At 37.5% G+C, this 22,763-nt stretch overlaps 2 protein-coding genes and 1 long non-coding RNA gene across 3 annotated transcripts; 1 reads left to right on the top strand and 2 right to left on the bottom strand.

The window, feature by feature from the left end:
- Positions 1-2,152: 2,152 nt before the first annotated feature.
- Positions 2,153-5,294, bottom strand: LOC131311744 (sufE-like protein 2, chloroplastic). The gene is made up of 2 exons (XM_058339312.1): positions 4,173-5,294; positions 2,153-2,520 (listed from the first exon to the last, which is right to left on the bottom strand). The coding sequence occupies exons 1-2, from the start codon at positions 4,905-4,907 to the stop codon at positions 2,482-2,484; spliced, it is 774 nt and encodes a 257-aa protein (XP_058195295.1). The 5' UTR covers positions 4,908-5,294; the 3' UTR covers positions 2,153-2,481.
- Positions 5,295-12,266: 6,972 nt separating this feature from the next.
- Positions 12,267-13,604, bottom strand: LOC131311058 (uncharacterized). The gene is made up of 2 exons (XR_009195378.1): positions 12,850-13,604; positions 12,267-12,499 (listed from the first exon to the last, which is right to left on the bottom strand). It is a non-coding gene; the product is annotated as an uncharacterized LOC131311058 (long non-coding RNA).
- Positions 13,605-21,355: 7,751 nt separating this feature from the next.
- LOC131309548 (uncharacterized) lies at positions 21,356-21,898 on the top strand. The gene has a single exon (XM_058336164.1). The coding sequence runs from the start codon at positions 21,356-21,358 to the stop codon at positions 21,896-21,898; it is 543 nt and encodes a 180-aa protein (XP_058192147.1).
- The last annotated feature ends 865 nt before the right edge of the window (positions 21,899-22,763 follow it).

The following is a 22,763-nucleotide window of genomic DNA, read 5'->3' as shown; positions in this document are numbered from 1 at the left end:
TTTAAAATAGATAAAATGGTTGATCAAAAACAACTCGAGATAAAGACCGATGTCAGATTAATACGTGTTTCGCATAGATGGTAAACTTATTGAGACTTGTAGTACGAACGGTCAAATAAGACTTGAGTGGGTTTGATTTTGCACGCATTGAAAGATCACATGAGAGGATTTTTGTTGAAAATATATTAATGCTATGCGCATTTGAATTGTAGCGCCCCATGCAATTTCTTGTTAGGTATACTTACTTCTCCTACAGAAGACTGATTCAATGTGAAACTTTTAGAAGTGCAACAGAAAATGAGCTTGAATGAAATGGGGATGGTGTTGTGCAGTGGTGTGTGCAGCAACGTGCTGCGCACTTCCGAACCGTCGGATTGTGCATTCGACGGCTTAGATCTTATCTCGGCAATGAACGGCTCTCGATCGTTGGTTGCCGAGATGAGATCCGAGCCGTGCACGATCCGACGGCTTAGAGGTGCGCAGCACGGTGCTGTGCACCTCACTGCACAACACCAACCCGAAGTCCGCTTGAATGGTTCAGTTTGCTTATTTCGAGCTCTCTCACATCCTTTCTTGATGGTTTTAAGCATTTGATATTCTAGAGCTCATATGTTCAAGTGAAAATTCAGGTTGGTCGAACATCAAGTTACACTTAATCCGAACACTTCTGTTAAGGAAAAACGTCATTCTAATCATTTTCCAAAAAGTTATCCTATTTCGATTAAATGGTTGCGTTGCGTGTGTCCGATCAACTAGAGGTGGACTTCTAGTCTCTTCGACAGGAAGGAATTAGTAGCCCAGGGTTAAATCTGTCCTAAATTCATACTATTCCCACCCACAGGTGAACGCTGGACACTCCTTTTCTTTCTTCCTCTCATAGTTTCCCATTTCAACTTTTCTTTCCGCTCAGTTGTAGAAAATAGAAAACAACTCCCCCACAATCACTTCAGCAGAGCCACACAAAACAAGATGTGATCAACTAGACAACTATGTCCTCCTTGTGAGCCTAGCAGGAAACACAAGCTGGGGGAAGCAACATTCCATTTTCTCACATGAGATGTAGGAGAAACATCCTATCGGGGGAATCCAACAGAAAAGTTCCCAATGATAGGACAAAGAATCCTTGAAAAACTCCAAAAATAACAAGCTTAGAAGATGTTTCCCAAAGAGACCTTCAGAGGTACTAGCTTCATACCAGTTGTCCTTGAGATGTCTCCTTCTACCCGTGATGATCATGACACTGATCACATGACCTTCCACCTTACTACTAATATTCCAATTTCCATGTAGGTGTGGGTGGGGTTTAATCTGTTTTCCTTCTTTCTTGTTGTTGTACTGAATTAGGTGGGAGTTCAGTATTCAATAGGAGTAAAAAAGCAGCATCACCAAGCACACCATTGGCAATCAGCCCCAAGGTTAGCCATTGGTTGGTTGGTTTGCTCTTCATACTATTGACCAGGGTTCAATTCTTGGGATCAAGCTGCAAGAAAGTAATCTTGGTGAATTCCCTTCTACCGGCATGGACAGCCTGCATTTGATTGGACTAAAAAGGAGATCAATTGAGGTGTGTTTAAGCTCACTTAGACACCCCTGACCCCCTAAAAGAATCTGGCATTCAAACTGCAACTTTTGGCAAGGGTAGTGGGCCACTGAAAAGGTTGGAAACATGGGACTGTCTTCTTAGTAGTCATAAAGGTTGTGAGAACATAGAACAAATTTGACAAAAACAAATTTGCTCACATAGGCTATATCATTCATTCAAGTAGGACCCATTTCAAGTTTTAAAGTGTCATTACTGCATATCTCAACCAGTAATTTTTTTTATCAAAACCATTAGTTTGTTTAGCAACTTTCTTTTGACTTTGGGAGCATCATTACTCTCCTCTTTCATAGTCTACAATATCTTTATTATATATCCATATATGCTTTGCAAAAGAACAATCCCAATGAAGTTAAGTCTGGTTTCCCCACACTTAGATTATCCTCCTCAACTTAGCAGAGACCTGCTGCGGAGCAGTGTTGTTTTCCTCCGCACAACAATTTCCTGCACAAATTGAAAACTCCGTCGCATAGGATTCCTTTCAGTGCATCAAGAACTACTCAGTTTTTTTTTTTTTTTGGAACTTTTGTAATCTAATCAGATTGATGACAACAATTTGGTTAGTATCACAGTTAATTCCCATCATGTTGTTGTCACACTTGTATCATCTACCAACTCAATGTTTTAAGCACTATGTTCTACATCCTAAGGAATAAGTAGACATATCACAAAAGCATACATACGTTATCGTATTAAATGATGACAATTGATGATTCTCCTCCTCCTTCTCCTCCTCCGTTGTCCTCTTACTCTATCAATCTTTGCAAAATTAAAGGATTGCCATTTTTCCACTCACAATACCCAACCAGCCATATAGCTCTGATCTGAAAGCACCATTTTAAGCCCTTTCAGGAGGGTTGGTCTCTCTCTCCTGTTTCCATTCAAGACAACTGTGCTACTCCAGAACTGCACAGTGCTTCCTACAATATACAGAAAAAAAAAAAAAGGTGTCCATTTTAAATGACAAGAAATGGATTTAAAGACAACAAGAAGTGGGTAGGCATAAAAAAGTTGAGTCTTCTCATGGGACCTCTTTGATGGACCACTTTAATCTAGTACTTAAATCTACAAATTAAGCAGATGGGTCCTGTTTGTCTTCCTAGAAATCTCCTAGACAATGATTTCGTATATAATAGTCTGGGAAATATGGTCCCAATCACAAGGAAGGTTGGATACTCAACATCATTGCCCAATATTATAGGCAACTCCATTACATTGTACCAAAAAATAACATAGACAAAACACAACCTCTATTACCCGAAATTGACTTTCTTTTGCTTGATGTGTAGATAACTCCAAATGCACATTTCAGACCCAACTTTGTAAGGGTCTCTAACAAGTTTACAGAAGCGTGCAAACTATACCCACTCGTAAAATCAAGTGCTAGGCCGCAGTGAATGAGGAGGTCATGAGTAGGAGGGCACGAAACCTTGGGCTAAGCTCAGGCTATACCCAGCCTTAGGGCAAGTGGTAGGCCGTGATGAGTAGGGGCAAACCTTGGGCATAACGCATAAGTCTGGGCGAAGGTAGAGGCGAACATGGGTTGGCCATAAGGGCCTCAACAAAATTTTGAAATTCCAAAAAAATTAAAATTTGTGATTAATTTAACCCTTTCAAAATTGAGTTTTTATTAGTTTAGTAGCTTCTGACTTTATCGAATTTCATCATTACCTCTTTGAATCTTAATCGTTTTACTACTGGTAAATTTCTTGTGTCCGCCACTGGACAGAGGGGCTCTTGGTACAAATCTTGATGGCATTCAACCCTTGCACATGGGTTAGAGCATCCGCATTCCCTACTCAAATCTCGTGTCAAACTCATATTTAGTATGTACCTTAAAAAAACTCTTTCCATCCATTGAATCAAACTTATGCATGAGTTTTACTCGAACCAATCAAGATTCAAGAGTGACTTGCATCTTTATCCAAACTTTTAGTCTTCAATTTGCATTCAGCCTTATTCATGCTTGGATTGTCATGAAGTGCTTTCAATCAAATACTGCTAATTCAGGCAAATTTCTATCCATGTGTCTAGCTTTTTTCATTTGAGTGTACCATTCAAACCGCGATCAAGACTCCTCTTGTAATCATCAACCAAACACCAAGAAAACAAAACAAATCAAAACTCTCCTCCTCTTCTAATCATCAACCGAACTCCAAGAAAACAAAACAAATCAAGACTCCTCCTCTTCTAATCATCAACCAAACTCCAAGAAAACAAAACAAATCAAGACTCCTCCTCTTCTAATCATCAACCAAACTCCAAGAAAACAAAACAAATCAAGACTCCTCTTCTAATCATCAACCAAACTCCAAGAAAACAAAGCACGCAACACAAATGTTAACAAATAGGCAACAAGGAGAGCAACTAGTTACAAAAAAATCAGTGCAGTTGATACCCCACCTCAAGAAGGTTGTGGGGTCAACCCTAATATACACGAAGTCTTTTCTGTTAAAAATACTATACCGTATGCACAAAGTTGATATCTTTATTGATGGATTGAGTTGTTTATGGGTCAAGATTCTTCCCACATGGGAAGCAAAAAAAAAAAAATAGAGAACTAGCAACAAACCTTGGCTATTGCGTAAGTTCCATTAGCACTGACATGATCATCAATCTTGACCACCAAACCCGGAAAGCATTGCACCCTTTCCCTCTCCTCAACCAGATCCCTAGTCCTCTTCTTCATGCTCATCAAAACATTGGCCCAAATGTTCACCCTGGACCGCGCCCGCCCGCCCGAGAACCCGCTCACATTCATATCCGCCAAATCTTCCGCCGTCACCGCCGCCACCTCCTCCGGCGCTGCCCCGTCCAGCACCCAGATCAAGCACGAGCAAAACCCTTTCGTGATCTCCGAATCACTGTCAATCTTGAACCTCATTAGCCCGTCTGAGTCCATTCTGACCTCCAGCCACACCTGGGTCGTGCAACCCCTGACTCTGTTCGAGTCCACCCGGGTCGACACGTCGAGCGGAGGGAGCAGGGCCGCGTAGTGTAACAGCCGCTTCACGCGGTCGATGGGTTCCGGCAAGGATTTGAATTCCAAGGCCAGAGATCGGAGCTTTAGCTTGGTATTTTCTTGGGTGTTTTGTGGAAATGGAATAGACGATGATTCTTGATTGGAATTTGAGTTGTTGCGAAAGTATCTGAGAGAGTTTTTGAGGGACGGCGATTGGGTTATGGTTAGTTTGTTGGGTTTGGAATTGGGTTGAATCCAGTTTGGATTTCGGTTGGGGCTGATGAGTTTTGTGGTGGGTAATCTGAGGAAGAAAGGTGGGGATTTTGAGGTAGCAGAGTAGTGCATGTTTGGATAGAGGGAAAGTGGAGGAAAGTGGGGCAAGAAAGGAGGAGAGAGTATGGTTAGAGCAGGGGAAACGGCGGGGAAGTTAGTTGGAAGAAGTAAAAGTGGAGCGATCCTCAAACTGCGCACCCCTCTCTATCCTCTTGTCATTATTGCTGGCTTTCTATACTGTGGGATGGATCCGGAATCTGTGGCTCTGTTTGAGAATGTTATGCGGAAATGTTAATTCCGACAATAATGAATTGAAGGAAAGCAAAGGAACGAAAATTTACTTTCATACGAGTGTTCACTTGACAAATGGAAAATTTATTGTCCTGAAGAAAACTTTTCCTGAATAATAAATTTCTACCTTGTAACAATAAATTCCTACCTTGGAGGAGGATGTCTTTCGGGGGAAAATGAGTCCTGTCAGGAAGAGTATTTATGAGATTCTCACTATTTTTTTGGTAATTGAACATGTCAAAATTTATAGAAAGTTGATTTTTTTTCATCATTTTCTATCATTTCTTGTCATCTAAACGAGGCCTATTGTGTACTCTGCAATATTGTATAGGTGTGTAGCGAAAGATTACAGCAGTCTATTTTGACAATTAATGATTTGAATTTGAATAGAAGAGATTTTCTTTGTGTCCGGGTATCTTTGTCCAAATTATTTTTACCCAAGAAATAATGACTCCAAATAAGGTGCCAAAACTATTGGAAGATCCGAAGAAAGGACCCACCATACACTTTAGTTCCTAAAATAAGGAGTCTGATTTTTGCCCTCCAGAATTCACTGGAGGCGCTCCAATTTTGACCCCATGTGGTGGGAGAAACTAATCTGCTGCATATGCAGCCCACCCCAATTCAATGACCATTTTGTTCATGGTTGTGTGGGACTCACATAAAAGTTCCACACAAATAATCTAAATCATTCAACAATTTTAAAATAATTACTTAATTGATCTTGAAGAAATTTAGCCCAATTGGATTTTTGTAAGTAATTATCCTAATTTGTTCAATTTTTTTCAAGATCCTAAACTCTAAAAAATTGAACGAATTAGGATAATTACTTACAAAAATCCAATTGGGTTGAATTTTTTCAAAATCAATTAAATAATTATTGGATTTACATCCTAGACCGGGCCAATCAGAATGGTTTCTATTCATTTTCTCTTGACTATTATGATTGCTTAGGGTATGGTTGTACTACTAACTTGTAAGCCTAAAATTGTTGGGATTAGAATATCTTGGTCCTTACTCCATCTTAGGGTAAGATTTGACTTCATTTTAATTTCATACTCTATTTTTGGTTGGATCCCCTACTCCACAATCCACAGAGCCAGAATCTCCACCCGAAAAAGGGTTGAACTAATAAAAGAAATTACACATAAAAATTTGTTTATTATTTATATCTTTGTCCATCCTCTATAATTTCTCATTGTTTTTCTAGAACCTATAGGGTTCTCCCCTGCCAAGCGGGTGCCGAGTTTCATTCGGTTATTCGTCTCGGCACAGACGATTCGAATTGAATTTGAATACATACAGATCTGAACCGTCTATTGCTCGGTCAAAATTCAAGCCGTTGATTTCCAAGATAAATGGTCGGATCGGCCGCTTGGCAGGGAGTGCTTGACAGCATCCCCATTCCTCACTAGCACCCCTACGCCGGAGCGTATGTGATTCCACCCATATCTCATTTTTTTTATAATCAATCAATGATTGTGGTGTGAGGTATATGCATACTTCATCGCACAACACAAAACCGACCAACCTTTCACAAGAAACTTCAAGGAAACTACAAGCACTTTTCTTGACATGCCTTCACATCCATCTGCATTCATAGAGTAAAACGATAGTTGTACGAACGTAGTATTTTTTATTGTAAATTGTAGATAGTAGTGTTCGTTAAATTTTGTTTAATTAACTGGGGCCAACTCAATTGGTTATTATTCTTGCATCTCGGTAAGAGGTTAGGAATTCGAATCTCCTCACCTCAACCAAACAAAGTACAACTAATCATTATATTCATATAATCTCAATTATTTTCCCGTGACCGCAACTTGTCCCCTCTATTCTCATTTTTAATGTCATTTTATCCAAACCTTCCTAAAAATAATCCGACAATCAAACGTGTCATTCTAGTGTATATTACATATATATATATATATGTGTGTGTGTGTGTGGATAATATTAACTTGGTCCAATATGAGGATGCTTTCGCTAATAAACTAAGTCTAAAAAGAAGATATGAGATCTAACACTTGGTTCAGTCCTTAAGTAGTATATTCCAAGAGAGATTAACAAGTATATTCTTCATCAATATTGATTTAGGAAAACATTTGCAGAACAACGCTGTCATGATTATACATAGAATCTGCCCAGAGTAGTTTTTACTCTTTGGACTCATCTCATCTCGTCGAGACGAATGTTTTGTAACGTTTTAACATATATCTAACAAAAATTTAAAAAAGACAAAATTAATAGTACCAAAATATGAATCGAGAAAGAACTATACGATTGAAAAATGCTCATTCAAATGAATATATGTTCAATAACTGTTTGACATAAATTGTGCGTGAATAATAAAAATGAATGTTGAAGTTCGACAGAATATGTCACCTTCTTATATGTGTATGCACTTCTGAAGTACGCTATTCAACTAATTCCGGGCCAAAAAAAAAATTGTTCGAAAGTACCATTCAACTAATTCGGGGCAAAAAGAACTTCATCATGAAAACCATTCTAATGTATTGTGGTTCAATAACATTTTTGTTTCCCAAGCATGCCCCTCGACGTACAATGGCCTTTGCACGTGGCTCAGTGCTCATGATTGGCACTGACAGGATAATTTCCTGTCAAGAAATATAGTTACAGGAATTAGTGTCGAAATATGGATGGAGAAAATTTTCTTTACGGGATGCCCTGTAAAGAGGATTTACAGCGCTAAATCGCACAAGTCCAAAAGTGTTTTCTGGATGATCCGGATTGAAAATCAATTTTGACCAGTAAAAATTTTAAAATTGAAAACACATCTTAGCTATTAATTGCGCGAATAGATGGATGAGATTGAGCGGAGATGTGTATAAGTTATGCGTTTCTCTCATCTGCATAATGCAGTACTCCTGCTGTTTTAAAATTACAATCTATTAAAGAAAAAAAAAAAGTTCAGTTATTAGATCAATAAATAAAGTAGATGTGTCGGTGCTTCTGGTTTGGAACTTTCAATCGATAGGAGAAATTATTACATCATGTATGAATTACAAAATACAAACCACGGGACACTATACTTCAATTGTGTGAGAGTCCACGAGATAACTAAGCCCAATAACTCAACCATATATTAGAAACCTATAATCCAACTACAAACTTCCATTAGGGTGAGAAATAATCCCAACGAAAGAACACCCACCATGCAGGTGAGAAGATCGCCCAAACTCCTGACCTTCTAGTGAGATGCAAAAGTCTTGACCAATTGAGCTAGCCCTAATTGATTAGAGATCCAGCTTGAATCCACTTCTTTTCTAATGGAAGAAATCTTAACAGGCGTAATCCATAATCTTTTGATTATGATGATTTTACCAAAAAGAAGTTGTCAACAACAAAAAAATTTGCTACAGTAACTCTACTAATAGACCCATCAACCTCCTATTCACTACCGGAAATACCTAATAACTTCTCAATCACAAATAAAAATTTACAATTTTTTTACTACTGGAAACACCTCCTAGGTCTAATGATCTATCGCGCTTTGAAATGTATACGACACTTGAATATGATATCATCCCTTCTTTAGTTCTCAACTTTGGCATTGTACATTTCATTATTGTTATTGGCCGAATTTTTTCTAGAAACAGAAAAGATAAATCTACATGTTCATCTATAAAATGTCACAATGTTTTTTTTGTATTAGAAGAAGAGATGTGTGACCCTTAGACTTAAACCAAAAGGCGTAGCCAGTAGGTTCAAACCAAGGAATGCGACTGTTGAGGCAATTCGTTGATTCAATTTTGGTTTATTGAAGCCGCTCAAGTGCCCGACAGAAAAACCAATATGATTGTGTGGTATAAGATATTTACGGTCAATACATGCACTTGAGTATTACGGTTGGACCATACATGGGTCTAATATCTTTGAGATCAAGAAATGAGTCAAATATTGAAATTTGCCAGACCCATATATTTACTAGTTTTTTATTTCTTATTTTTGGTCAAAGGTTAGGATATCATTTTATTGATGAATAAAACGTTGGAATAAAATTACAACGGGCAACCATCCCTTTAGAGCTAGGGGAGATAATAACCACAAAAGAGGCCTAAACTCCCATGCACATAGAAAACTCATGACCTTTCACTGCCTTCAGGGCTACAGTATGAGCAACCCTGTTGGCACTCTGTTTCACAAAGCATGTCGACGTGCTCGAGAAACACTCTAAAAGGCGTAGGATATCCGCAACAATCACACCCGGCCACTGTCTGATGCTCATCTGCCCGCCGTTGAATCAGTCGGACTAATTGTTGGGAATCTCCTTCCATGAGCACAATAATATTGTCCATTGTTCATAGCATGGTACTTGTGGACAGCTCTTGCTGCAATGAAACACCCCTGCCAATCTCGAATAAACATGCCCAAACCACACTGTCTGCCTTGCCGGTCGATCTCCCTCCTTTGATCATTAGATCCCTCATTAGCTTTTTAAAAAAAAAAAAAACACAGCAGCTCGAACAGCATTTTGACAAATTACGTCGGGCCTGTTCAACCGATCATTAAATATTACTACCTCATTTCGACACAACCATAGTTGCCAAAGAATATTTCCCACCGCTGCCCAGAACTCTCTACCATCATCCCTCCCTTTCATCGCTCCAAAAGACAGCTACACCACTCCCGCACTCTGTCAACGAGGCTCCTGGAATAGACCTCATATCCAACCGAAATGGTGAATATGCCACACCATTTGTGCAAAATTGCAAAGAGCTAATAATAGATGAGTAACAGATTCCTCTTCAAGATTACACAAAGGGCAAACCATATCGATAGATAATTTACACTCATAAAGAACCTCCTTCACAGGCAAAATATTTCTAAGAGCTTTCCAAACAAAATTCTTACTCATTTTTCCTCGGACCGGTAAAGACCACGCGCTGTTCCATACCTGTTTTAGTTGCTCCCGGTTGCTACACTCCCCCACAGCCCCCTTTCCCAGCTTTCTGTTTCTTTTTGGCGCTAACGCCGATTCGTATCCCGCATATATCCTTGTCATCCATATGGTATTGAGGCAGCGGTATAGAAAGAATAACCTGTGCTTCTTCTTCACTAATAACCTCTTTAACCAAATTTTCCTTCCACACATGCCTTCCCGAATCAAATAAAAAAACTGACCCTTCGCCCCTTTACATCTTCCCTAACACTGTGAGGGCCTACTGGTTCACTCTTAGGTAGGGATGAAAATTTTAACCGAAAAACCGACCGAACCGAACAAATTTTGCTTAATTCGGTCGGTTTTTGTTTTAAGTCGGTTCGGTTTTGGTTTTATAGAAATACCAACCGAACCGAACCGAAAATAATGGTTGAATGTGTAATTATGGGCTAAAGTTGTAACTTAGGCTTATTTAATTGCATTATGGGTTTTGGACGGTCATGTGGACTGTGATGGAAAAAAAATCATATGTTTGGGCTTTTTTATGTAACTCATTATTCTTGCTTATTGGGCTGAAAAAAACAGTGACTAGCTTATTGCTTGGAAACCGACTAAAACCGACCGACCGAAACTAAACCGAACCAATCGGTTTTTTAACCGAATTGGTCGGTGTCAGTTTGGAAAAAAAGAAAACCGAATGGTCCGGTTCGGTGGTAAAATTGGAAAACAACCAACCGAACCAAACCGAACCAGCATAGCAAGTTCCCACGGCACGGGTTCCCGCGGCATGGGCCCGCGGCAGGATGAGTCCAGTGGAGGTTTCGGTCTTTGCTTATAAATATCAGTGCTGGTACTCATTGAAGATGGATGATCTACCCCAGAGGAGAGAGAGACAAAGACAGAAAGACAGACGGATTCCAAGAGAGAGAGAGCCATCTCCTTTAGAGAGAGACAGATTTCTAGAGAGAGAGAGAGAGTCATCTCCTCCAGAGAGAAAAGATAGATTTTCAGAGAGAGGGAGAGACCATCTCCCTCAAAAAAGATGGAACTACATTTGACCTGATTCCTTGTACGCCGGGATACGTAGGCAACCATGATGACTCGTGCTCAGTCACGTCTTATACCTCCTTTATTCTCCTTTCTAATCATCGACCAATTGCACCTCTCCCGCTCATGTAAATTCACATGTAAGCACACCCCAAAAGAACCCCCAACCTACAGGCTACATCGACACAACTTCACCCCATGAATCCGACCTACCTATTCCGCATCTTCCAACATCCGACCTTCTCCACATAACAGGAAGAGATATGGAGAAAGAGGATCACCTTGTCGGAGACCCCGTGATGGTCTAATGTAACCCTTTGCTTCTCCATTGATGATAACCGAGTAAGAAACCGAGGGAAAACATTCCAAAATCAACCATACCCTAATCTGACTGAAACCAAGTTTCAACGTACATAATATATTTGGTATCAATGTTCTGAATACCGTACCGGTCAGAGTGCCGGTTTTTCTACTGGTACGGTATGTACCGGTCAAATACCGGGTACCGTTTTAGATTGATCGCTATTAGTGTTATTTTCCTACTTAAAAGAATTTATAGTATAATATACATTTTTTTTAAATAAATAATAAATAATAAATCTAGTATTTGTCCGGTACCGTCCGGTATTTGCCCGGTACTTGAAGAAAAAAATAAATTTAAAAGTAGTCCGGTACTATCCGGTATTGGCCGGAAAAACCGGTATTTGAGCCGGAACGGAATTAGAGGTGTAGGGTACCAAAGTCTGTCAAAAACAGTACGTACCGACCGGTACGGAACGGTATTAATAACATTGCTTGGTATCTTTCGAATATTGTTTTCCGAAGTATGAATGCTACGGTGGATTTTAGTTGCTATAGCCCCACGAGTTAATTACAGAAGTAATCGTTAAAATTAGCTTCACTTGCTAAAGTTTGGTATCCCAATATTTGACAGGATTGCCTAATGCACTAAACCTGAACCATAGAATAAGCACACGTAATTACTCAATGTTGGGGGTTTATCTCATGAGTTTTATGATATATATATATATATATATATATATATATATATATATATATAGCTACTAGCAGATGCTCGTACTTAAAAGTACACCGGTGTCACACCCCACCCCGGGCTAGCACTCAAATGAGCCCAAACCGACGTGAGGGTGCAATATCAACCACCAACCCATTCCTATAACTCAAGTTCTAGCAACTAAATTAACCAACAACCATTTTATTGATAACGCAAAACTTAAACGTTCTTACAAACACAGCGGAAGTCTTAAGAAATCGTTAAACTATACAATGAACCAAATATAAACATAGGCTGCACTACATACCTATTTACAAAATTTCGCCACACTAGTCCAGCCTTCCCGACATGCTACCCTAAGCGAGCGTACAACCCCACAATGATCAGCAGTGGATATCTACAACGCCTGCAAAACTGGATTCCAAAATGGAATCCGGGAGTGTTTATGAGACATGGATGCAATTCCATATTCAAAGGTACAGCTAAAAGATATTCTCAACTTGTAACAGTTTATCGAGAAATAAAAAGTAACACCAGACAAGCAGCCAATAATTTAAGGCATAAGCCTTTTGGCATTAAGCCAATCACCGGGCACACAGCCAATAGTTTAAGGCATAAAGCCATATGGCATAAAGCCAATCACCGGGCACACAGCCAATAACTTAAGGCATAAGAGCCTTTTGGCATAAAGCCAATCACCAGGCACTAAGCCAACAATCAAGTTCAATTCAATATAGAACAACATTTATGAATCAAACACTCACCTCGTACTCCAAAAGAAAGTACTACTATGGTTTCGGTGCTTCTTGATTCACCGACTCGTCACCTATCCACAAGCCAAACATTTTAGTATAAAAATACTTGAAAGGCTTGACAAATGCATTAACAATATGCTGCCTCAACTCGACTACATAACAACTGCCAAACATAAGTAAATTCACCAATTCGCACCCAAAATCGAGAATTTCACAAACACACTATATAGAAGAACCACCAAACGAATTATGTGTTGGAAACACCAAAATTCAGCCAGACAGTCTATCGTACTCTGGCCATACTTCTCTATAGGTTTCAAAGAATACTACAAGACCACCACCACTAGCAAGAAGACTTCTAGTACATCAATCTAGATATAAAATTTGCCCAAATTGGACTCCGAATGACTAAGATATGCTCAATTGAAATTACACATCTAAAACAGAAACTACAGACCCAGCAGAACAGTCTGCGATCGAATGCTCATTAAAAATCACATACTCAATCTTTTCCAATAATTCCAACACCAAAACATCACCAATTGATCAATGTTTGAGACTCATCAGCATCCATAGTCAGTAAGTACATCTAACTATGACAAAATTGATGAAGAACGTTGCTCTAAAACCTGCCCAGATTTCCAGAATTGACAAACCATCAACTTTGGGACAAAAACTGATTTTTCCTAGAAGGGACTAAGGCACAAATCTTACATATTCAGAAAGGTATATAAGTCTAGTTTCAGAATCAAGAAACGGTGCGTAAAACCGAACCGATACCCGAGCAAGAAGTTATGCCCGTTTTTCCAACATGTGTCTGGGCTGTCTGCCCAGACGCTAATCTGACACCAGTTCAGTCCACGAATTTTGTAGGCCAAACCACTTTGTGTTATTTTCTGAAAATTTAACCCGATGCAATACACTCATAGATGAACATTCATGATTTTTTTCAAGAATTTAGAAGATTTCTAGGTACCTTGATTAAATTCGTCAAAAACAGGACAGATTCCACTTTGCTCAATCACAGTTTTGCCTAACCATATGGTACACGATTTTTTTCTGGAATAAAACTCAACTCCAACCTCAAAACCCCTCTCCCATGGATTCAATTCATCTCTAATTACTTCAATCAAGTGCATACTATATGTAGAACATGAAACCTAACACGAAAAACATGAAATTCAGCCTTGAAGGAGATGAAAATCACCTAATTAAGCTTCAATCAACCTAACTCTAATTTTCTTCTTCTTTTCTCCTTCTTCCTCCTCTTCTCCACGCTGCTCTCTCTCTCTCTCTCTCTCTCTCTCTCTCTCTCTCTCACGTTGAAAACCTCTCCTGATGGGTTTGGTTTTTTTTTTTTTCCTTTTGTTTTAAAAGAAACACACACACACAACACATCAGCTCTCACACGGCACACATGCACAGTTCTAAAAAAAATTTGCACTTTAGTCCTTTAGGTTATTAAATATAATATTTAAGCACCTCAATTAAAAAAAAATGTTACAACCGGCATGTATCGTAGTCTCAATTTCAAAGTGGTCGTCAACAACTTATAATATATAAGGAAATTTATAGAAATGGTCCTCCTAGTTTCACCCGAATCTCATTTTCGTCCTCCAAGTATCAATTGCAACTCTTTTGACCATCAAGTTTTGTTTTCATACCAAGTTGGTCCAATTGATAACGTCTATCAGCCAAACTGGATGGAAAAAATCAGATTAAGGGAATACGTCATCAATTGGACCAACTTGGTACAAACTGCAATGTCCAAACTGCCATTAATTTGATTTTTTCCATCCAGTTTAGCTAACAAAAGTTATTAATTAGACCAATTTGGTACGAAAATCAAACTTGAAGGTCAAAAGAGTTATAATTGATACTTAGATGACAAAAATGAGACTAGGATGAAACAAGGAGGACCATTTATATAAATTTTCCTAATATATAGACTTAAAGGACAATGTTATAAGTAGAGAAAAAATCAGATTGAAACAAATAAGAAACATTGAGGGCGAAATTGAAAAGTTCAAAATATAAGGACTAAACTACAGTATATATATATAAAATTATAAGGATGAAATTAAGATATTTTAAAAATAAAGGGCGCTGCTATTCGCAGCCCTCTATTTACTCCCATAACCCGTCAAAAATTTTCAATTATACTCGACAGTTAGTTACCGAAATTGAGATATATTTTCAGCGTCCAATTACCGAAATATAATATTTTTTTCAACAGATGTTTACCGAAAATGCATGTTCGGCAGTTATTTACCGAAAGTTGAACATATTTTCGACATGTAGTTACCGAAATTAATCTTGTTTTCAACAGCAATTTACCGAAATGTTATTTATGATTTTCAACAATCATTTACCGAAATTTAGTGGGCTACGGGAGTAAATAGAGGGCTGCGAATAGCGGCGCCCAAAATAAAAGGTCCAAATTGAAGCCTACCCTTATGTCAAAGAATTATGACAAATTGGAGCATTCAAACAACTATGTATTTTGATATAGAAGGGGAGAATACCCTTCTGGTGTCCACTTTTCTTGAGATTGTGTATACTTTTGCCATTCTAATTTTCTCCAACTAAATTGTATTTTCAACAAGCTAGTCAGATGCAGATAAACTTGAAATTTCGCAACCCCCCATGGTAGTTTGAAAAGAATACTAAGTGCTTCAGTTTTCAAAAAAATAATTTCCATAATTCCAACCGACCCAAAATCACAATAGAAAAAATTGGCATGAAAAGGGAGCAAATGGAACTCTTATGGAAAATCAACACATCGAACATTGGAGAACCAGAGATTCAGTGCTTTCCCTCTCTAAACTTGAGAGCCTCTCTCTCTAGCCTTTCCACACCTACTAGGGTTTTGTTCGGGGGTGGCCTCCACCTCATACCCCCACCTTCTCCTTCCCCGCTTCCTTCCTTTCTTTTATCAACACCATCTCTCCTTTCAACTCTTCCTAGAAGATCTTTGCCTCTCTTGCCATCTTACCTCTCCACCCATCCATCATTTCCCCCATCGATCTCTAGCGGCGCCGTTCCAAGGCAGTGCATAAGCGGCGATACTTTCTGGTTTGGTGCCTAGGTAGGCTTTGCACTGGTGGCTCTAGCCTTGCGTTCTTCAATCCTTTCAGCTTTGCTCTCTACTCCGATTAGGTTCGCTTCTAGTTTCTTTCATCCCCTTCAACCCTCCCCCATGGGTGTAGATCCATTGAGTTTGGGGTCGAAAGAGCGATGACCAATAATTAAGAGAAGCGAAGCCGGTGGTTTTATTTATTGGTTTTATTTTTATTTTTTTATGTTTTTCTCCCTTTGTGGAGTTGTCCCCTTCCCGTTGGTGGACGTTTCCGGTCTTTTTCTATTCTTCTCCCTCTGTGGAGTTGTCTCCTCCTCGTTGGTGGAGGTTTCGGGTGTCTATCGGGTTGTGCGTTGTGTTGCTTGTTATGGTTTTGGAGTTGTAGGTGTGTCCCTTTGGAGGCTTACTCGCCCGAATGGCTGTCCATTTCTCTCCATGAGGATGTGAGCTTCTTTTAGTGTATCTATTATTTCTTTCAATCAATGAAATTCCTATAATTTTGACAAAAAAAATTAAAAAACATTGGAGAACCAATTGTAAAAGCCACAAATTCTAACGACACTCTCTACCTTCGTCCTTTTTCCGTAGATAACAAATAAGAAGTGTTCCAACTATTTTCAAACCGAGAAAGAGAAGTCACAACTCACAAGATAGAGAAACCAAAAATATTCAACCAGATAACAAGTAAGTAGTGTTTTATGTAATTGGGTTAAACGATGTATGTCACACGCATCGCGTGTGCTCAACCTCTAATATTGGAGAATAGTGTTTTGTGATGTTATAGTGAAGATTGGTGTTGAGCGCACATCTAATATTCGTGGTAACAAATTCATAAATTCATGGGCGGAACTTTTTACCCAGAAAAAGTTCATAGGGAGGAGAAAAGTTTACAGGGAGGAGAGTGTGGAGGACATTGGAGAGGTTTTCCTACTTTTCAAATACTTTCCAAAAAGTTAAGGGGCTGTTTGGTAACATTTTTATTTTTCAATTTTTTATTTTTGTTTTTACTTTTTTGAAAATTAATGGAGAAAATTTGTTTGGTAACATGTTTTTATTTTTTTTATTTCTCATAAACATTTTTAGAGTTTTTGTAAATTATGAAAACTATTATTCCTTAAAATTCCCAATTCGTTGAACTGATCGAGGAAGAAACCATACGTAATTAGCGAAAGGAAGTAGTTGCAAAAGAGGAGTAGAAACTTGCAAAACAGAGGGCTATCACAAGAACAATTCACAACTAGCAAACCCCACACCCCCACTAGGGGATTCTTGATTACCTCACACTTTGCTGCCCCCTTAAGAAAACCTACCAAAATTGACTAAAAAATCTTTTTACCTGCCTCTTCGAATTGCATATCATTTCTCCCAAAAGATGGTAACTGTTGTAGTATGTAGCAAGATAGGATGATGCTATGGTGTTCCCGGTTATTTTGGGGATACCGTAATTTTTGGCATGACTTCATCATTATGAGCATAACTAAAACCCATTACAAGCATAACAGAACCCAAATAAGGCATAATTAAGGAATATCCAAAAAACCAATCAAAGCATAACCAAACCCAACCAAGGCATAACAAACAAGTTATGTCTTGTTATGGTTCTGTTATGCTTGTAATGAGTTTTGGTTATACTCATAATGGTTTTGTTATGCCAAAAGTTACGGTGTCCCCAAAATGACCAGGGACACCGAAGTATAGGTTGTCAGTGTAGCAAGACAGACTTAACACAAGGGTTCGTCGGGTGGTCTTGGCTTATATAATTTATGAATTTGTTTCATTCTAACATCTCAGCTCCGATTCTTCTTTCCATCAACTCTTAAGACCACCTCACCTCACGTGTAAGCGTGAAAAGAGTTGTGGGAAGGTTGTAATGATTAGTCTGAAATGCCCGTAAGCTGCCCTAGATCACCCTGCATTACAGAGAGAGAGAGAGAGAGAGAGAGAGAGAGAGAGAGAGAGAGAGAGAGAGAGAGAGAGAGAGAGAGAGAGAGAGAGAGAGAGAGAGAGAGAGAGAGAGACATGTAAGCCGTGCTCTTTTACAACAATGTCAATATTTTCAATGTTCAAATTGTCCCAATACAATTAACTCACCTATATAGTCATATGCTAAAGGACTTTAATACAGGAGTAGTATATATATGTGAACATGTCACTTAAAACAACTCTCACGGTCCCAAATTTTTTACTAATTTTTGTTTTCCTCAAACTCTCACAAGTTTATAAATTTTTGGCTTTTAAATTAACCCTCCCACGAACTATATGCGAATTTTGATCACTTGCAAGTTTAACTACATAAGAATTTTGATTTTGATTGCTCTACAACGTCGTTTAAACTTTTCAGCAAAGTTTAACTGTTTTGACCTCACAAAATTTTTTAAATTGTCCCAACTTGATTCAAGCATCACTCAAATTATGAATCCCAGAGTATTTTCTTGCGGCTATCATGCACAATTTTTTAGTTTATTTTGGTGTAACTGGTGCCTTAAGCACTACTGATAGAGAATGCCCTTGAAATCTCAAGTGTGTTTGAGGATCTTCGTGGATTAAGTAAAATTATAGAGATTGCTATATATACATTTGCTTGCCTAAACTCTTAATTAAACCAGTTCTTTTGATTAGCCACTAGAAAAAAACAAGTACTCCATATATATGATTCACATTTTTTTCCCCAACTACAAAAATTCTGAATTCGTCGCTGGTTGCAATTATGAGTATTTCTAGTTCTCAAGTCACGTGTTTGAATTTCATAATAATTCAGATTCTTCTTCTTGTCCTTTTTTTCTCGATTTATAATTATATCAAGATTCCCAACAATCAATTTGGCTTAACTTTTTTAGAGGTCAAATACTCTCAAAAAGTTAAAAATGTGACAAACAAATCGGGACAGAGGAAGTAATTCAGATTCTTCTTCTTATTCTTTTTTCCTTGATTTATAATATATTATATCAAGATTCCCAACAATCAATTTGGCTGAACTTAAAACGTGGTTTTGTAGCTAAGCTAGATTGGTTGATCTTTGGTTAAGCTTTTTATTTGAGCAGTAAAAACATGCATAATGCCCTTTTTTCATGCAAGAATCTTCTTTGCAAGATGCTTTTCTTCCACTTAACTCACGTGCAGCCTTTTACAACAATTATGAAGGAAAAAGCAATATTATACTGTACCAATTAATTCATGGAAAAAGAAAGAATTAATATGCGGTTAATTCCGGCCATTTCTACCGTAATTGACTATTTTCCTTAAATCTATACAAAATTTACAGACTCAAATCGATGCACATGGACCCCAAGTCTGTGTCAAAATCTCTGCACATAAATCTGTATGCCTAAGTCATTTCCAACATGCCTACTTGGTTAATGAACGAGAAATCTTTCTTCTCTATATCTCCATAATATTCCAAACCAACCCCCCCCCCCCCCCTTAATCTTTTTTTCTATCAATTGCGTACCCAAATTTTGTTGTACAATAACAAAAATACCACACTTGTTGTATTCTTTCCGCTGCTTTTTTTTTTTTTTTAAAAAAAAACTGTTGTTTCCGCTTGTTGTAGGTGTCTGTATTTATTGCTTTCCAAGAGAAGGAAAATGGTTTACAGGCAGGGTTGACACCGGCTTCATGATTAGCATGTTTCGATTAAAAAAAAAAATCTTGTCATTGCATTTTTTGAAGCAAAAGTTTTGAATTACACTACAAGAAAATTGACCTATATGACCGGGGACACCATAGCATCATCCTATATGTATATATTGAAATACGAAATTTGTAACTAAAATATATTAGTAGCAAAAGATTGTTGTCTCAAAGATGTCATTAAAAGACTGTAGCTAAAAGTATATATTGTAAAAAAATTCACAAATGTGTCACTAATGCTAAAACAAAAAGTTGTCATTATAGTCTTAGGCTTTGTTTGGAATTTGTGAAAAGAAATGGAAAAGAAAGAAAATTTTAAAAAATCACTCTCATTATTTGGTTCTTAAAAAAAAAGAGATAAAATTTGAAATCTCAATTCAACTTTCTTCCCGGTCCCTATTTAGATGTTTCTCTTATTTTCTTCTTAATTATTGTATATACTTTTCTTTTTCTTTTTCTATATTCCAAACAGAGCCTTAGTTTCAGACTTTCACCGACAAGGTGCACAAAAGACTTTCAATGTTGGGCACAAGAGTCGAACCCACATTGCACACAAGTGGTGAGCCTTAAGCAGATGTTGTTGACCAAATAAGTTGACTTATTTTGATAAATAGATGGTTATTTCTCAAAATACTTGTGTAGAAGTAAAAAAAAAATTTAACTTTCCCGATTCCTCTCGTCGAGAGAATTAATAATACACAAAAGTTTAGCACAAAATTAACAAATGCGAAAAAAAAAATAATGACAAACCAACTTATTTTAAGATAAGTTTAAAAGAACGCAGCCTATATATATCTCACTCCTATCTTTTCTATAAAAAAAAAAGTCACATATATTGAGAAAATGTAACAGACAAAGGAAACGATGTGGAGATTCTTACGTTGAAAATGAAACTACATGATCAGTAGTATGTATCTTGCTGATATTCAAAAGAAGATGGATTGATAGCATGCAATGTACTAGCTAGGTTGTCCATTTGAAGATCAAAATCAGGCTCCATTTGTTTGGGCGTAAAATATTTTTCTGTAAAATATTTTACCTATTTTCTGATGTTTTTTTGTGTAAAAAATGAGAAAAATATTTTATATGTAAAAGATTTTTCATTAATTAGATGAAAATGATTTACTCTTAAATCTTTCGTAGTGCCAACCAAATACCAAAAAATAAAAATTTAAAGTTCGTTTTCAAAAAAAATATTTTACATGAAAAACATTTTACATCGAAACAAAACAGAGCCCAATGTATACAATGAACGTAGTTTCTTTTTGTTGCCCTCCATTATTGTACTTCGATGTCACAAACCAGATGACCACAGCAAAGTTATCAGTTCCTTTCAACTTTTGGAGAATATGTCTATGTGAGGTAAATTTTAAGTTAATTGCGTTAAATACTGGAAAAAAAAAAAAAAAAAAACCCCCGCCCACAGGAATAGTCAGAAGCAAAAGGAAACAACAAAACCAAAGCACCCAATTAATTATAAACTGATTTTTCAATACCCATTGCTTTTCTAAAGGCAACCCATATCTCTGATTCGATCTCTATTAAACTACTCCTAAAGAGCAACATGCATGTGTTTGAATGAATCTACCAAAATATCCCAGCTTGCAAGCTTTTCCACCGGTATATATATAAAGCCTTTCTCTATCAGTCCCTATGTGAATCAGCCAAATGAGAATTAATCAATCAATCTCCATAATTCCCTATATAGCTTCCCTCCATCCAACATATTCCTCAAAATTTCAACCCACTTGGAAACTCAACTAGTATTTCATTACAACCCGGCCCCCTTGCACCCATTTTCAAGCAATGGATTCAAAATACAGGTTTCTCAATAACCTAGTTCTTCCGTCCGTCGCAGCTATAGTTCTTACTCTGTTCTGTTCTCACCCTTTTTTGTTTACGCACCTTTCTTATAATTCTTTGAAGCACTTTGTTTTTGTTTCTCTACCGAATTTCAAGTCTTTCGTCTTCAACCCCAAGTGCCTGTTCATTTTATGCAATGCCATCATTATCTTCGTCGTTGGAGAATCAAAGTTCGCGAGTTCACGTTCGTCTCTAGTAAGTGAGAAGAAAGAAGAGCAATTGGAAACGAATGGTACGGAAGAGAGTGTGAATAAGATTGAAGATGGATATATGGTAGAGAAAGAAATCGGAGAAGAAATAGCAAGCAATGGCAACGATGGTGATGGTGATTCTTACGAACAGGACAAGGAGGAGGAAGAGAGGAGAGATGAAGAAGGGGAGTCGGATTTACCAACCGAAGAATTAAACAAAAGAATTGAAGATTTTATAGCCAAAGTTAACAGACAAAGGTGGCTTGAAGCTAGGGGAGACTTTGAGAGAGGGTAAAAAAGAGGGGATCGGGTTGAAGAAATGGTTGACAATTAATCGATCGATCGATTTATTCGGTCAGATATCGACTTATAAAAAAAAGCTTAATTTACTAGGGATCAAAGTACTCTCTAGATCTTTTTCATATATTGTACCTTGAAAATTTGTAGAGATAAATGTTAAAAATTAATTCTAATCAAAGTTTCTTTCGCCGAAATGAACCACGAATTAATGTTTAAGAAACCGAATATGTAGTTCTATTTACAGCTGAATTCCAACTTAACCAAAGTCGCATTGAGCTAATTTTAATTTGTGAACGTACCTTGTCTTAATTATATAATATGGACAGGATATAGCAGACAATGGTGCATATATATGATGGCTCATGGACAAATACGTACGATCGATTTTATTTTTCTTGGATAACTCAAGTTTTTAAACCAGTTTACATGCATCTCGATCAATAATGGAAAACATATGCCATCATTCACAAACGAGGGCCAAGGCTGGCCATGGCTAAGCCCAGAGCTTGGACAACCCCGGGCTGGAGCAACTATAAAAAAAAATTCAAACTAAACATTTATAATAAATACTGTATAAAATTCAACAACATTACAACCATATGGCATTTTGGCCCAGTGGAAAGACTTCCATTCCTACTTTTAGTTAGCAAACGACTTTACTTTTTTTTAAACTCCTGGCACTCTTTTAATGTTGAGGCTTAGATTTTATTTGGGTGATCAAATTTTATTGACATACTTCTTTTTTATCTTTCATTCAAATATTTGTACCTTTTGCATTGCTCTTAATTAGAATAGCTCAAATAGATAACAAAAATTAAGATCATATTTTAGAATATAAAACTTCAGTTAACTTCTTATAA

The sequence above is a fragment of the Rhododendron vialii genome, chromosome 12a, assembly GCF_030253575.1.
Source record: "Rhododendron vialii isolate Sample 1 chromosome 12a, ASM3025357v1".
Taxonomy (NCBI): domain Eukaryota; kingdom Viridiplantae; phylum Streptophyta; class Magnoliopsida; order Ericales; family Ericaceae; genus Rhododendron; species Rhododendron vialii.
Note: the sequence above shows the minus strand (reverse complement) of the source record. Positions and strands in the feature narration are given on the sequence as shown.

Coding starts and splice junctions, on each gene's coding strand:
- LOC131311744 (XM_058339312.1), bottom strand. CDS start 4,907: ATGCACTACTCTGCTACCTCAAAATCCCCACCTTTCTTCCTCAGATTA. Junction 2,521..4,172: donor GAACTTACGCAATAGCCAAG/GTTTGTTGCTAG, acceptor TGTATATTGTAG/GAAGCACTGTGCAGTTCTGG.
- LOC131309548 (XM_058336164.1), top strand. CDS start 21,356: ATGGATTCAAAATACAGGTTTCTCAATAACCTAGTTCTTCCGTCCGTC.